Raw genomic sequence first — 16,159 nt, forward strand, 5'->3', positions numbered from 1 at the left:
GGAATCAATGCACAGACGGATCCATTTGGTGATGTCATAACTTCTATGGCTGGGCTCAGTCATAGTCTGGTAGATACATTATCAGAATGTGGTGAGTTGATGTGGATCAGTTCATTATTGGTGTTTCTGCTGAATAATGTATTTGCTTTTGCCATTGTTGTCAAGTAAAACAAGTTGGGACTTGTTTACACCATCGCTTCAGATTAGATCCACTGGATTATTTATGCATCAAAAGGATCACATCACTCCGTTTTGACAGCCCTACACTATGATCCACCCTTCACAGGCGGAACTAGTATATGATTGAGGAGCCAGTCGCCCTTCGTCGTGGAGATCATGTTCTTGCAATCACAACACGTCACATGACCAGAGTCACCCTGGTAGTTATTAAATGCAGGCGAACACGTTCAACATCTCCCAGTTCGTCTCTCTAGCTGGATGACCTGACAGCGATACTTATCTGGCAACAAAACCGTTCGCCCTGAACTGCAGTCGATTCCGTCTGTTTTATTTTGTTAGCACATTTTAACTAAATTTGAATTGTTGTGGATCTTGTTAACAAATTACTTGGGATATTTTCTTTTTTGGTAAACAATTGAATTTGTAAGATCAGCCGATCTTCACACGAAGCATCTTTCTGCGGTTGATCAGAAAAACCCAAACAAACTCAGAATGACAACCAACGCTCAGCAGGCGAAGAGTTGCCCAATCCCAACCCGGGTTCTCACCCTGAAAGACTGGTCTCAGCTCCCAGACTGCTACAGTCAGACTCCCGGGGGTACTCTCTTCTCCACAACGCCCGGGGGTAAGAGCACGGAACCGGATGTTTTGCTTGTTTATGATCAACCACGTACAACACGTTTTGTACCAGGGATAATTTAGCCAAAACAAATTACAGCTAGAAAACCAACGTTATGTCGTGGGAAAAGGGGACCTAAACTAGCTAACTTGTCTAAGGTTATGCAAGGAAATAACATGTTCACGTTATGTATAGCTGTTTTGAAAAGTACATTTACTTACCCAAATCTTGTAACCACTCATCAACGTTACTCAACCCTTAGTCTCGCGACTTTATTTTGGTCGTGCATAATACATGCGCGCCACGCGCTTAGCTGGCTAAAACTAGTCTAGCTATCTGTCTGTTTGACTTGTAGCGTACTGTGGTCTGTCTGTTTGACTTGTAGCGTACTGTGCTCCGTCTGTCTGACTTGCAGCGTACTGTATGTACTGTTTGTTGGAAATTGTGTATGCTTGCTATGTGATGTTTTAAATGCAACTTCATTCATATTATTGCCTCCAGTCTTTTTAATACAGCGGTCACTCTTCCTTTACTGGTAAAGCTTTTCGTATTGACAGAGGAAAATAAAAAATGCATTTTTCAGGATGTGGGGAAAAAACTAGGTTTACTTGTTCACGTTCATTGGTTCAACCTCATGGCTGCTTATACGTGCAGTCTGGTGGTCGGATTCGGTACTGTCTGTTTACTACACACGGCTCAGACCTGTGCAAACTCGCTTAACAGAGAGCTGGCTGCTGCAATTCCCATTCACAACAACACTCATGTAAGGTGCTTTGTTGGGAACCAATTCCTAATTAAGTTTGACTGGGCCAAATGTAGTTTTAGCTTAGAGACAGATGTTTTGTTCTTTGGAATCTGTAACATATCAGAAAACCATGGCACATTATTCAAGCGAAGTAGCCATAGTGATGAGAGTTATGGCTGTCAAATTTTGCCTGTGCAACGTTCTGAAGCGGAAAAATACTGGTGGACAACAAGCTCCTCTTAAACTATGACCTACGGGTGGGCGGGGCCAGATTCAGGGCTGATTGGGAAGGAGAGGAGACATCCCCTCTGTGTGACCTGCAGCTGCCCTGGTGCATTTCAGGAATACTGTAGGGAACATTGTGTTCCAGCCAAGTAGAGAGAGAGGTAGACTTGGAGCGAGGGAGAAAAAGGGGGCGGGTTTGGGAAGCATAAATGGTGTGCAAATAGGCCTTTCTAAGAATGGTTGAAGTTAGGACATGTGGGAGGAAACCTGGAGGGAGTGGTGCAATGTGTGATTTAGCTGAGGAGAGCGGAGAGCAGAAAGCAGTGTAGTTTCAGGCCCTCTATGGATCCTTTCACGACTCTTATGTGTTGTGGAAGGCATGGCCAGATCAGAACAACTTAGTTATGCACTTTAAGGAGTAGTTATAACATGGCTATAACAGCTGTTACTGTCATTACACTGCTTATTGGGGATTCTTCATTGATGCCTTACAACAGATGGTCTAGAACAGTTTGACACTATGTCTCTAAAACCAGAAGTACATTTTCTGCGACTAACTGCTGATGTGAGCACCACAAGCATGCACATGATATGGAGAGACTCTTCCGGTCCCTCGGCCAATCATGTACCAACTCCACTCCCTGTTGTTATGTAATGAGGGATGGTGTTGTCCCATTGCCACAAAACAGAATGAGGCGCATTACATGGGATGTGGTACGTTTCCTGTGGACAAAGAGATTGGCCACAGAGCTGGGCCTCTTCTGCATAACTCATAGCCAGGACACTATAGTTTAGTTGCTGGCTGTCCTGCTCTCTCTGTATAATTCTCCCTGATTTCCTGCCCCAATGTACCCACACACACACACACACACACACACACTCCTTCCCCTCCCCTTTTGTTCAGGATAGGGTGCTCAACTGGCAGAGGTTTCTATAGTGTGTGTGGAAATAGAACTGCTAAAGTGCAAAACAGTTTTAACTCCAGCATGCTGTACTAATTCTAAATACTGCACTGCACCTCTGTTTTAACCCTGTCCAGGGCAGACTTCACTAGTAGACACCAAAACATTGGATAATTCTCATCTAACGGCTGTTTATCAAATGTTCTGTCAGTCTGCTTACGAGTTAATCTAGTACACAGTGGTTCAGGTCAAACTTCAGTTCATCAGCATGATATTCAGTATGATATATCTAGCGGCTGTTTATCAATATTCCATTGCAATTAAAGGATGACATCAGTCTGTCAGCAACCTGTCAGAGCCCAGTTGTTTACCAACCAGTCTCTACTGTAGACATCCCAACACATTATGGAGTAGCAAGTCAAATGTTCCTGTACGTATGCCTAATAGTCTAGGGGAGGAGAAGATGATATTTGGTTCCAGAACAACCAAGGTGTTTGTCTCAACACCTCAGGAATGGGGTATCACCACAAGATGCCTCGTCAGCACCCCCTAAGCAAACAGAATGCAGAGGAAACTCTGCTGATGACCACAGCACACATCTGAATTGTACTACACTGTGCAGGCTACACAGTGCTCCTGAAGTGTACTACACTGTGCAGGCTACACAGTGCTCCTGAAGTGTACTACACGGTGCAGGCAAGAGAGTTATGTGTGTTTGGTTCTAGTCTGTCTGTCACCAATTTCTGGTTCTAGGATAACATGTTGCCGTGCTACACTACTGTCAACCCACCGACCACCCCTCCGTATCCTCCCTCTCGTTGGGCTGAGAACAGGGTGTGTGTGTTTTGGAATGCATCCAACAGCCTTGACCCTGAGGCCAGGGAGGGGTGGACTCTCAGTTCCTTCCAGATACATCTCTCCCTCTACCCTGTCAGGGATTTATTACTCTCTTGTATTTGTTGTTTTGACATCAAACATTTCATGGCCAGTTTTCAAGGACCAGATTAGATAAATCAGGAACTAAAGCCTCCATTTTGTAGACCACTAGTCCCTCTAACAGATTTAATGGTACATGAGTCCATTTACACGTGTTTTACCACAATGCTTTGGTCAACATGGTGCAGTTCCCTTCACTGGCAAGTCAACTGACCCCCCCCCCCCCCCCCCCCCTACCTCTGACAGGAACACGCATAATCTATGACAGGAAGTTCCTCCTGGACTGTCGGAACTCTCCCATCGCCCGTACCCCCCCCTGCTGCCTGCCGCAGATCCCTGGGGTGACGGTGCCCGCTCTGCACCCTCTGGGCAAACTACAGGAACTAAAAGAGGAGCTGGAGGAGGAGAAGGACCTGGCAGGTAGGAGTATGCACACACTAGACATGCATACCTTTTATTTAACTAGGCAAGTCAGTTAAGAACAAATTCTTATTTTCAATGAACGCCTAGGAACAGTGGGTTAACTGCCTTGTTCAGGGGCAGAACGACAGATTTTTACCTCGTCAGCTCGGGGATTCGATCTTGCAACCTTTCAGTTACTAGTCCAATGCTCTAACCACTAGGCTACCTGCCGCCCCACTTGACATGCATATGGTATATAAACACACGAGACGATGCGTACGGTATGTAAACACACGAGACGATGCGTATGGTATGTAAACACACGAGACGATGCGTAAGGTATGTAAACACAGGAGACGCTGCGTACGGTATGTAAACACAGGAGACGCTGCGTACGGTATGTAAACACAGGAGACGCTGCGTAAGGTATGTAAACACACGAGACGATGCGTACGGTATGTAAACACACGAGACGATGCGTACGGTATGTAAACACACGAGACGCTGCGTACGGTATGTAAACACACGAGACGATGCGTAAGGTATGTAAACACACGAGACGCTGCGTAAGGTATGTAAACACACGAGACGCTGCGTACGGTATGTAAACACACGAGACGCTGCGTAAGGTATGTAAACACACGAGACGCTGCGTAAGGTATGTAAACACACGAGACGATGCGTACGGTATGTAAACACACGAGACGATGCGTAAGGTATGTAAACACGCACACATTCTGTACAGACGTGCACACTGACAAACTTGCATATGAACCCATGTACGTACACACACACACAGAGCTCAAAGAGGACGTGGTATGTAAGAACTGGTGTAACCTGCTGCTAGCTCTACCCTACTTTTTATTTCCATTAAACAACCTACATGATAATGTTGACATGTATGTGGCTTTGTTCTTTGTCGTTATGGAACCTAGTGTTGCCTGCTATCCATGCACATTGTTGCCAATTTATTCCCATCTTTGTGAATCGTAGGCTAACTTTTTGTGTGTACAGTGTAACCTTGTTAAATATTCTTAACAGACGTGTGTGTGTGTGTGTGTGTGTGTGTACGCAGTATCAACATCTGTGTTATTGTGCAAAACCCTTGATACTATGTCAGGCATTGTTGCCTGCTGCTGTTCCTGTCAGACATTGTCGCCTGCTGCTGTTCCTGTCAGGCATTGTCGCCCGCTGCTGTTCCTGTCAGACATTGTCGCCTGCTGCTGTTCCTGTCAGACATTGTCGCCTGCTGCTGTTCCTGTCAGACATTGTCGCCCGCTGCTGTTCCTGTCAGACATTGTCACCTGCTGCTGTACCTGTCAGACATTGTCGCCTGCTGCTGTACCTGTCAGACATTGTCGCCTGCTGCTGTTCCTGTCAGACATTGTCGCCTGCTGCTGTTCCTGTCAGACATTGTCGCCTGCTGCTGTTCCTGTCAGACATTGTCGCCTGCTGCTGTTCCTGTCAGACATTGTCGCCTGCTGCTGTTCCTGTCAGACATTGTCGCCTGCTGCTGTTCCTGTCAGACATTGTCGCCTGCTGCTGTTCTTGTCAGACATTGTCACCTGCTGCTGTTCCTGTCAGACATTGTCACCTGCTGCTGTTCCTGTCAGACATTGTCACCTGCTGCTGTACCTGTCAGACATTGTCGCCTGCTGCTGTACCTGTCAGGCATTGTCGCCTGCTGCTGTACCTGTCAGGCATTGTCGCCCGCTGCTGTACCTGTCAGACATTGTCGCCTGCTGCTGTTCCTGTCTGTGTTGTGTTTGTGGAGCGTTACTAGGCCTATGACAGTACTGTGAAACTTGGCCACTGCAGCCTTGGACCCAAAGTTATGTAATAGGCCTACCTAATACAAGTCAGTCAGGACCTAGCCTTCCAAGTCCTGGGCCCTGTTAATTTACTATAGAACAATGGCTTCTTCCTAGATGTAGCCTAAAGGGACCAATGAGCACCAACGTGAAGTTTATAGGAGCATGTCAAATGATAGCGGAGGCAAATATATGCTTTTCAAAAAAATGTCCATCTTTAAAATTAGGAATAAGATAAGGCTTTGATTTGAGATGGAAAAGGCATTTAGACAATATCTACCGTTTTAAAAAGTCTTAATGTATTACAAATGCCTCAGAACACAATACTGTTGAAGTAAATACCCCTGCCAACGAATATCAACACTTCTATTTACTTTTGGATATTTCTTAATGCCTGCAGTAAGTTTGAGACATTGCCTTGTACCTTGATATCCTGTTATCAAAAACCCAGATCTTCAAGATATTTTATCATTTCCCTCACGAGGGAGGATAATGAACATAAAGGTAGACCTATCAATTAGTTCTGTTGTTTTTACTAATATCAAGTTTGTTTATGAATTATTAAGTGATTAAAACTTAATTCTGTTACCAATTTCTCAATTTCTGTTACCGATTTGGTAACTGAATTTCTGCAACAGATTTGGTTATAATGGATAATTATAGTAGTCACAAAGAACAGTTGGGTTCACAAATTTGGACTTTACAGCAGTGTGGTGGAATGATTGTAATCAAAAGGAGAGACTTAGATTTCTTCAAATCAATCAAACTGTATTATTTGATTAGTGCAGTAATGGAGCTGGTCGGTAATCACCCCTGGAGGTGGTCACTGAGAACTCAATGAGCTGGTTTGAGACACAGCATTTTATATCACCCCTGGAGGTGATCGCTGAGAACTCAACCAGCTGGTTTACTGCACATAATGGAGCTGGTCGGTAATCACCCCTGGAGGTGATCACTGAGAACTCAATGAGCTGGTTTGAGACTCAGCATTTTATAGCCAAGTCCATCCTCCTTCAGTCTACAAGACCGAACAACAGATGTATGGAATGGGTCACAAGGTTAACATTTGTATGAAAGATACTTATAATTCACAGACGATATCTGCTGTAAGAACTGTCGTCATTGTGTAGAGACCAGGGTCTGGCCCCCAAACTCCATACTGGCGCCAACTTCCCCCGGCACCCCAGTGAAGCACGGTGGCTAGGGAGAACTCCCTCGATAGGCCAGAACCTAGGGGGAGAGAGAGGGAGAGAGAGACTTAAATTCACACAGGACACCGGAGAAGTACTCCAGATACAACAGACTGACCCTAGCCCCCCCTCCCCCGACACATAAACTATTGCAGCATAAATACTGGAGGCTGAGACATGAGTGGTCAGGAGACACTGTGGCCCCATCCGATGATGCCCCCGGACAGGGCCAAACAGGCAGGATATAACCCCACCCACTTTGCCAAAGCACAGCCCCACACCACTAGAGGGATATCTTCAACCACCGACTTACCATCTTGAGACAAGGCCGAGTATAGCCCACAAAGATCTCCGCCACGGCACAACCCAAGGGGAGGCGCCAACCCAGACAGGAAGACCACGCCAGCGACTCAACCCACTCAAGTGACGCACCCCTCCTAGGGACGGCATGGTTGAGCGCCAGTGACTCAGCCCCTGTAATAGGGTTTGAGGCAGAGAATCCCAGTGGAGAGAGGGGATCCGGCGAGACCGCAAGGGCGGTTCGTTGCTCCATAGCCTTTCCTTTCACCTTCACACTCCTGGGCCAGACTACACTCAACCATTTGACCTACCTGAAGAGATTAGTTTTCAATAAAGACTTAAAGGTAGAGACAGAGTCTGCATCTCTCACATGGGTAGGCAGACCATTCCATAAAAATGAAGCTCTATAGGAGAAAGCCCTGCCTGCAGCTGTTTGCTGAGAAATTATTGGTACAATTAGGAGGCCTGCATCTTGTGACTAGCGTACGTGTAGGTATGTACGGCAGGATGGGTAGGAGCAAGCCTATGTAATGCTTTGTAGGTTAGCAGTAAACCCTTGCAATTAGCCTTTGCCTTAACAGGAAGCCAGTGTAGGGAGGCTAGCACTGGAGTAATATGATCAGATTTCTTGGTTCTAGTCAGGATTTTAGCAGCCGTATTTAGCACTAAATTAAGTTTATTTACTGCTTTATCCGGGTAGCCGGAAAGTAGAGCATTGCAGTAGTCTAACCTAGAAGTAACAAAAGCATGGATTAATTTTTCTGCATCATTTTTGGACAGAAAGTTTCTGATTTTTGGAATGTTACGTAGATGGAAAAAAAGCTCTCCTTGAAACAGTCTTAATATGTTCGTCAAAAGAGAGATCAGGGTCCAGAGTAACGCCGAGGTGCTTTAGTTTTATTTGAGATGACTGTACAACCATCAAGATTAATTGTCAGATTCAAAAGAAGATCTCTTTGTTTCTTGGGACCTAGAACGAGCATCTCTGTTTTGTCAGAGTTTAAAAGTATAACGTTTGCAGCCATCCACTTCCTTATGTCTGAAACACAGACTTCCAGCGAGGGCAATTTTGGGGCTTCACCATGTACATCTCCTGTCAGTGTTAAATCCCCCTGAGGCCCACTTTCAGTTCACACAGACACAATGGAGTTATAAGAACCCTCTATTCTGTTGAATAAAACAACCATTTGATGCAATTACAGCATTATAACATAATTCTGCTCTCACAGCAGAGTACAGTAAAGCAGTGCATAGTTCTGTAGAGTTCAGTAAAGCAGTGCATAGTTCAGTAAAGCAGTGCATAGTTCAGTAAAGCCGTGCATAGTTCAGTAAAGCGGTGCATAGTTCAGTAGAGCGGTGCATAGTTCAGTAAAGCGGTGCATAGTTCAGTAGAGCGGTGCATAGTTCAGTAGAGCGGTGCATAGTTCAGTAGAGCGGTGCATAGTTCAGTAGAGCGGTGCATAGTTCAGTAGAGCGGTGCATAGTTCAGTAGAGCGGTGCATAGTTCAGTAGAGCGGTGCATAGTTCAGTAGAGCGGTGCATAGTTCAGTAGAGCGGTGCATAGTTCAGTAGAGCGGTGCATAGTTCAGTAGAGCGGTGCATAGTTCAGTAGAGCGGTGCATAGTTCAGTAGAGCGGTGCATAGTTCAGTAGAGTTCAGTAGAGCAGTGCATAGTTCAGTAGAGCGGTGCATAGTTCAGTAGAGCGGTGCATAGTTCAGTAGAGCGGTGCATAGTTCAGTAGAGCGGTGCATAGTTCAGTAGAGCGGTGCATAGTTCAGTAGAGCGGTGCATAGTTCAGTAAAGCGGTGCATAGTTCAGTAGAGCGGTGCATAGTTCAGTAGAGCGGTGCATAGTTCAGTAGAGCGGTGCATAGGTCAGTAAAGCGGTGCATAGGTCAGTAAAGCGGTGCATAGGTCAGTAGAGCGGTGCATAGTTCAGTAGAGCGGTGCATAGTTCAGTAGAGCGGTGCATAGTTCAGTAGAGCAGTGCATAGTTCAGTAGAGCAGTGCATAGTTCTGTAGAGTTCAGTAAAGCAGTGCATAGTTCAGTAGAGCAGTGCATAGTTCAGTAGAGCGGTGCATAGTTCAGTAGAGCGGTGCATAGTTCAGTAGAGCGGTGCATAGTTCAGTAGAGCGGTGCATAGTTCAGTAGAGCGGTGCATAGTTCAGTAGATCGGTGCATAGTTCAGTAGAGCGGTGCATAGTTCAGTAGAGCAGTGCATAGTTCAGTAAAGCAGTGCATAGTTCTGTAGAGTTCAGTAAAGCAGTGCATAGTTCAGTAAAGCAGTGCATAGTTCAGTAAAGCAGTGCATAGTTCAGTAAAGCAGTGCAGTTCAGTACAGATTTGGTCTTGTTAAGGGGAAGAGCTTCATGTAACATAATAGTGTGTAGAGTAATACCCAAATATGCAAAAGAGGATATTGCATATTTCTACCTTTTTTGTGTAGCAATTTAGGATGCATCACCATGAAGAAAATGACCTTCATTTCCATAATTAGGCATTTCTGTATAGTACAGATCAGGGACCCATGATGTGATTTTTGCACCGCAATTACGTTACCGGGTGTAAATCCACTTCACTTACCCAAATACATATATATATTTCAAACTCTGATGTCATAGCTGACACCCCATTCTTTCTGCAGACTTCGTTGAATCGTTGAGTTTTTGGAAAATGTGGACACAAACTGAGGGAGATTTTACTGTAATTCTGTTACCAAACTTTGCATCTGCACAGTTCTTCCAGTAAATGTGTTTTTGGAAAATGTTCTGTTTTAAATTGTTAAAAGCATCATAAAGGTGTGTGGTTTGTTAAACTTGAAATCAATGGATTTTGTTTGGCATACATTTTAAGTCTCGGTGCAATTCTGTTATCGTGGAATTGCCCATAGAACATCGTATAATGTTCTCCTATCCAAAACTGCAACTACATTTACATTACATTTAAGTCATTTAGCAGACGCTCTTATCCAGAGCGACTTACAAACTATCTCTGTGATGTCTCTACTATCAGCTGGCTATCGTTGTCATAGGGTACGCTTTTGTTTTTGGGGTTGAAAACACACACTGTACTATGATGGTGACCTGTAGGCTAGTTAAGTAGAGAGAGAGGGGCAGAGAGAAGGGAGAGGGAGAAAGCAGAGAGGGGAGAGCGCTAGAGATTGACCCCCCTCTTTCTGCCTGAGAGAAAGAAAGCAATAGGGGATGGTGTGCCTTCTCCAACAGTCATCTCGTAACCAATAGCAGATGCAGTCAAACCTCTGACCACACCAGGCCACACCCTCTCTGCTGTTGAAACAACAAGCTCTATTTAACTGATTATCTAGTGTCCTTGTGCTGGCCTGACCTCAACTAACTCAGCACAGATAACCAACCTGATACTTAGTAAATCTGTCTGCAACTAGTGCCCCCCAGACAGACAGAGGGGTTAAGAGGAGGGGAGGGGGAGGTGGCTGGATTGGGTTAGGGGATTGTGTCTGCTCTGGGAGATTTGTCTCTCCTGTCTGGAGTTGATAAGAAACATGAACACAACACTGCCCCCCTCCGTTATTATGGGTGTGGTTAGGACCTAGTGTACAGATGCAAGTAACGACAGTTTTGTTAATATCTCTCTTTTCTCCTCTCTCCCTCTAGATGACAGCCAGTTTGAGATGGACATCTGAGCAGTAGCTCGTTGCCTCCTGTGGAGAGAGCTGTTGTATCTTCTGTTCAGTTCTGACGTCTGATTGGTCCTTTACGACCAGCATGCGTCACATATTCACCTTCTTCAACATCCTTTTTTTAAAACTTCTTTTTTTTAGGAAACTCCCCAAAAGAGAAAGGAGACGTGTTGATCCCTGAGTTAGAAAGACATGAAGCTGTGTATTAAACGCATAATACTTCCATGGCTTGGAAGAAGCAATCAGTTTGTAACTTTGTTGGACAGTTTTTGATTTGTACATAAGTCAACGGTACTTGTAATTTTTTTTAAAGGAGGGAAATGTTCAAGATTTGACATGAAACTGGGAGGGACGACGGGATTGGTTGGGACGGCAGAGTTGCTGCGTTGTTTTTTTAGAAACAATAACTCTATTTTGGAGGGGCTGCTAGGCCTATGAGGGGTCCCCCTGTCTGAGCCTGGTCAAAGGTTCGGGGTGACTGTTGGACAGGCTCCTACATGCGTCTGTCTGGAGGAGGAACTGACATTTTATCAAAGTTCAAAATAAATAAACAAAAAGGACAAAACCTCAACTTGAGTTCTGTCATGTTATTGTTGTTGCCTCATGCTTCCTCATGTGCTTCCTATTTTCAAACTATGCCAGAAAGCTATGTGTGTGTGTGTGTGTGTGTGTGTGTGTGTGTGTATATATATATACACACACACACACACACACACACACACACACACATATACACACACACACACACACATAAAATAATCTGGTGTGCTCTCTTAAATCAAAGGATTTATTGCTACTGCTGGTTGGCTTTCATTTTCAGATGTAAATAGACACCCATGACTGTGGTTCTAGTATGTAACGTATGCATGTTCTAATTACTAGTCTGTTGCCCCAGCATATTCTGACCCAGTTAATATATGTAGCCTACAGACATGTTTGTCTCTCCACTATAGCGCCATCCCTCCAACATTAGCCTAATCTAATCAGAAACTGCCTAACCAACTAGAACTATGTTTCCATCCAAAGTTTTTATGCGAGTAACGTCAGATAAAAAAATGGCGTGATGGAACCAGCAAATTTGTCAGTACAATTTCCAATTGCAGACATAATACGTTAGACAATGCAGAATCTTTTTGTGTCGATAAAATTAATTATGCAAGAAATGGCAGTGAATCTTATGTGCAAATATTGATATAATAACATATTGGAGTCGCGTGATTATATTGACTCGGAGAAGCAGTTTATAGGCTACAGATGAAATAAGTCATGAACTTCACAGGGTGGTGAAAGAGCACAGTGGCGATCTTGATGCTCCGCTCCCATAAATATCATGGGTCCTATTCTGATGACATGATAATCGATGCTTGGCAGCCATTTGACAAATAAAAATAATATTGCGCTGTATCTGCGAGTGCACGCTTTAGGCTAGATCGCCCGTGCCACGACCAGGGTGGACAAATTCACTACTCTCTGACGCAACATTTTTTTGTGACAATCATCAGTAGCATTAAATGGGTTTCCATCGCATTTTAACTTTGTATTTCTTTTATTCGGGTACAAGGGAATTGAACCCCAAACAGGTATTTTTATGTGCAGTATGTCACCAGGCACAGCTTTTTACCGGCAACAGTTCGTTTTGATAAACACATCTCTGATTTTAGAATATTCACATGAAAATATGTCGCCAATTGGATGTAAATCTAGCTATTGAGAAAAGTCTAACCTAGTTTGGATGGAAACCTAGCTATTGAGAAAAGTCAAACCTAGTTTGGATGGAAACCTAGCTATTGAGAAAAGTCAAACCTAGTTTGGATGGAAACCTAGCTAATACACCCTAAACAAGTCCCAGCAGTAAAGCGCGTGTTGACGCGTGTGCAGCTGTGGGGCAAAGCAGATGAGGTTGGCTTAGATTGATATGTAAGCTATATTTCACCTCTGGTGTTTATTTAAAACATAAATCAGCTAAACCGTCTGAACTAGGGTATAACATAATTGTATTAAGTTGTTTTATTTGAAGTCCTGGCTGTAGGAAATGAAAGCAGGAAACGACATGGATTTCATACATGCTGACTGGGTCTTTCTGTTGGTTACATTTGTTGCATAATTTGAAACACTGCCACCCCTCTCTCACACACACCGGTCCACGCCTCCCCTCTATGGTAGCTTCCTCGGCACAGAAGTTAACACGTGAGCATGAAGCCCTGGGTGTCCTCTAGCTGCAGCTTACTGTAGAGTTCTGGACTAACATTTAGGATGCATTGCCCAACATATGGCTCTCATTAGTAGGTGAACAATGCTTTTCTTTTCCTAAAAAGGAAATTGCTCTCATTCTTTCAAAGGAAATGAAGTCAACGCTGATGATAGATCAGTTTTGGGTCTTAGTTAAATAGATGTATGATAAGGATATTTGGTAGCTAATGCTTTGTTTGAGCTGTACGTTATAACAGCATCATATTGTCATATACAGTTAAGTCAGCATTCATTCAGTACCATCAGTATTCATATGTGCCCCATGCAGAATGTGATCCCACCTTGCAGCATCATGCTTCAATCTATACTGAACAAAAAATATAGAAACGCAACATGTAGTGTTGGTCCCATTGTTCATGAGTTGAAATAAAAGATCCCAGAAATGTTCCATATGCACAGAAAGCTTATTTCTCTCAAATGTTGTGCACAAATTGGTATACAATTTGTTAGTGAGCATTTCTCCTTTGCCAAGATAACCTGGCAGGTGTAACATATCAAGAAGCTGATTAAACAGCATGATCATTACACAGGTGCAGCTTGTACTGGGCCTAATAAAACGACACTCTAAAGTCTACAGTTTTGTCACACAACACAATGCCACAGGTGTGTCAAGTTTTGAAGGAGTGTTCATTTGGCATGCTGAGTGCAGGAATGTCCACCAGAGCTCTTTCCAGAGAATTGAACATTCATTTCTCTACTATAAACTGCCTCTAACGTTGTTTTAGAGAATTTATCAGTACGTCCAACCGGCCTCACAACCACAGACCATGTGTAACCATGCCAGCCCATGACCTCCACATCAGGCTTCACAACCACAGACCATGTGTAACCATGCCAGCCCATGACCTCCACATCAGGCTTCACAACCACAGACCATGTGTAACCATGCCAGCCCATGACCTCCACATCAGGCTTCACAACCACAGACCATGTGTAACCATGCCAGCCCATGACCTCCACATCAGGCTTCACAACCACAGACCATGTGTAACCATGCCAGCCCATGACCTCCACATCAGGCTTCACAACCACAGACCATGTGTAACCATGCCAGCCCATGACCTCCGAATCCGGCTCCTGCGGAATCGTCTGAGATCAGCCACCCGGACAGCTGATGGAATGGAGAAGTATTTCTGTTTCTAATAAATCCCTTTTGTGGTGAAAAACTCAGATTGGCCTATGTCTTCCCAGGCCCAACCATGGCTGAGCCACAGCCGGTCATGTGAAATCCTTAGATTAGGGCCTAATGAATTTATTTCAATTGACTGAATTCCTTATATGAAGTGTAACTAAGTGGAATTGTTGGATGTTGAGTTTATTTTGTTGTTCAGTATAGAATAGCTCTAAAGAGGTCCAGGTGGACTGGAAGCCCAGTAGCACGTGTCCTGTACTGGAAGCACAGCCCAGTAGAACGTGTCCTGTACTGGAAGCACAGCCCAGTAGAACGTGTCCTGTACTGGAAGCACAGCCCAGTAGAACGTGTCCTGTACTGGAAGCACAGCCCAGTAGAACGTGTCCTGTACTGGAAGCACAGCCCAGTAGAACGTGTCCTGTACTGGAAGCACAGCCAAGTAGAACGTGTCCTGTACTGGAAGCACAGCCCAGTAGAACGTGTCCTGTACTGGAAGCACAGCCAAGTAGAACATGGTCTGTACTGGAAGCACAGCCCAGTAGAACGTGTCCTGTACTGGAAGCACAGCCCAGTAGAACGTGTCCTGTACTGGAAGCACAGCCAAGTAGAACGTGTCCTGTACTGGAAGCACAGCCCAGTAGAACGTGTCCTGTACTGGAAGCACAGCCCAGTAGAACGTGTCCTGTACTGGAAGCACAGCCCAGTAGAACGTGTCCTGTACTGGAAGCACAGCCCAGTAGAACGTGTCCTGTACTGGAAGCACAGCCCAGTAGAACGTGTCCTGTACTGGAAGCACAGCCCAGTAGAACGTGGTCTGGATCAAGGTTACAGGGGAAACAGATTATCTGGAGGTGATAGACATGAGACCAGCCAGACTCAACTAGCCTCCAGACTGATAAAAAGAAAAGATGCATAGTAACACAAAAACAGAAGTATACGGACAAAAGTACACAAACTTAACGGTCTTAAACAAATTAAAGAGGCGTTTGTTCTGAACCAACTTCATTTTATGAATAAAGAATCTTCCAAGAAAAATAAGCAAATTAACAATGAAAATGAAATCAAGGGCATATCAGTTGGGTCAAAATAAAACATTTCAATCTTCCAAAGGAACATTACAAGTGGTTTCCCATAAAGTATTCTAAATCAATCTAAAATCTTCTGACATGACAAGTTAAGAGTTTCTGGGTCACAACCATAACCCACATTTGTCATCAATAGCAATTTTAAATGTGTACCGTAAAGGCATCTTTACTGGGTACTCTTTACTGGGTACTCTTTACTGGGTACTCTTTACTGGGTACTCTTTACTGGGTACTCTTTACTGGGTACTCTACTGGGTACTCTTTACTGGGTACTCTACTGGGTACTCTTTACTGGGTACTCTTTACTGGTTACACTCTGTGAATGACTTCATATGATAATTCTTTCACCTTATTGGATGTATAATATTTGCTAGAAAGCAACAAAACGTTGTTCCAGTTCACTTGTCCTAGGGCTGCATTCCAGTATATTCTAGCAGAAGGAATAGTAACATCTTGACAGAGTTTTCTTAGATAATTGTTATTACATTTAGATTTTAAAACATTGAAATTCCTTCATGCAACCGCTATACTGCATTCTCCTAGAAGAGCACAGTACCAACCATTATTTGAAACTCCTCAGGACTGATTGGAATGTTGTGTGTTCTCATAAAGTCTGGATAATGATATAGTCACTCAATAATTGTTGATAATGCTGTTGTCAAACCAGTTCTGGAAAATGAATTGTTTTTACATCTTGTGTTTGTTATTCAGAAAGTATTCACA

At 44.1% G+C, this 16,159-nt stretch overlaps 1 protein-coding gene and 1 long non-coding RNA gene across 2 annotated transcripts; both read left to right on the forward strand.

Annotated features, from left to right (window-relative positions):
- Positions 1-361: 361 nt before the first annotated feature.
- On the forward strand, positions 362-11,540 carry LOC124010768 (eukaryotic translation initiation factor 4E-binding protein 3-like). Its single transcript, XM_046323424.1, has 3 exons — positions 362-805; positions 3,854-4,027; positions 10,944-11,540. Exons 1-3 carry the CDS (start codon positions 673-675, stop codon positions 10,970-10,972), a joined length of 336 nt encoding a protein of 111 aa, XP_046179380.1. The 5' UTR covers positions 362-672; the 3' UTR covers positions 10,973-11,540.
- On the forward strand, positions 8,271-10,667 carry LOC124010769. The gene is made up of 2 exons (XR_006834487.1): positions 8,271-9,184; positions 9,375-10,667. It is a non-coding gene; the product is annotated as an uncharacterized LOC124010769 (long non-coding RNA).
- Positions 11,541-16,159: the final 4,619 nt, after the last annotated feature.

The sequence above is a fragment of the Oncorhynchus gorbuscha genome, linkage group LG23 (assembly GCF_021184085.1).
Source record: "Oncorhynchus gorbuscha isolate QuinsamMale2020 ecotype Even-year linkage group LG23, OgorEven_v1.0, whole genome shotgun sequence".
NCBI classification, from domain to species: domain Eukaryota; kingdom Metazoa; phylum Chordata; class Actinopteri; order Salmoniformes; family Salmonidae; genus Oncorhynchus; species Oncorhynchus gorbuscha.

Excerpts from the sequence above, each read along its gene's own strand:
- LOC124010768 (XM_046323424.1), top strand. The coding sequence starts at position 673 with ATGACAACCAACGCTCAGCAGGCGAAGAGTTGCCCAATCCCAACCCGG. Across the intron at positions 806-3,853 it reads CTTCTCCACAACGCCCGGGG|GAACACGCATAATCTATGAC; the intron begins GTAAGAGCACGG and ends TACCTCTGACAG. Across the intron at positions 4,028-10,943 it reads GGAGGAGAAGGACCTGGCAG|ATGACAGCCAGTTTGAGATG; the intron begins GTAGGAGTATGC and ends CTCTCCCTCTAG.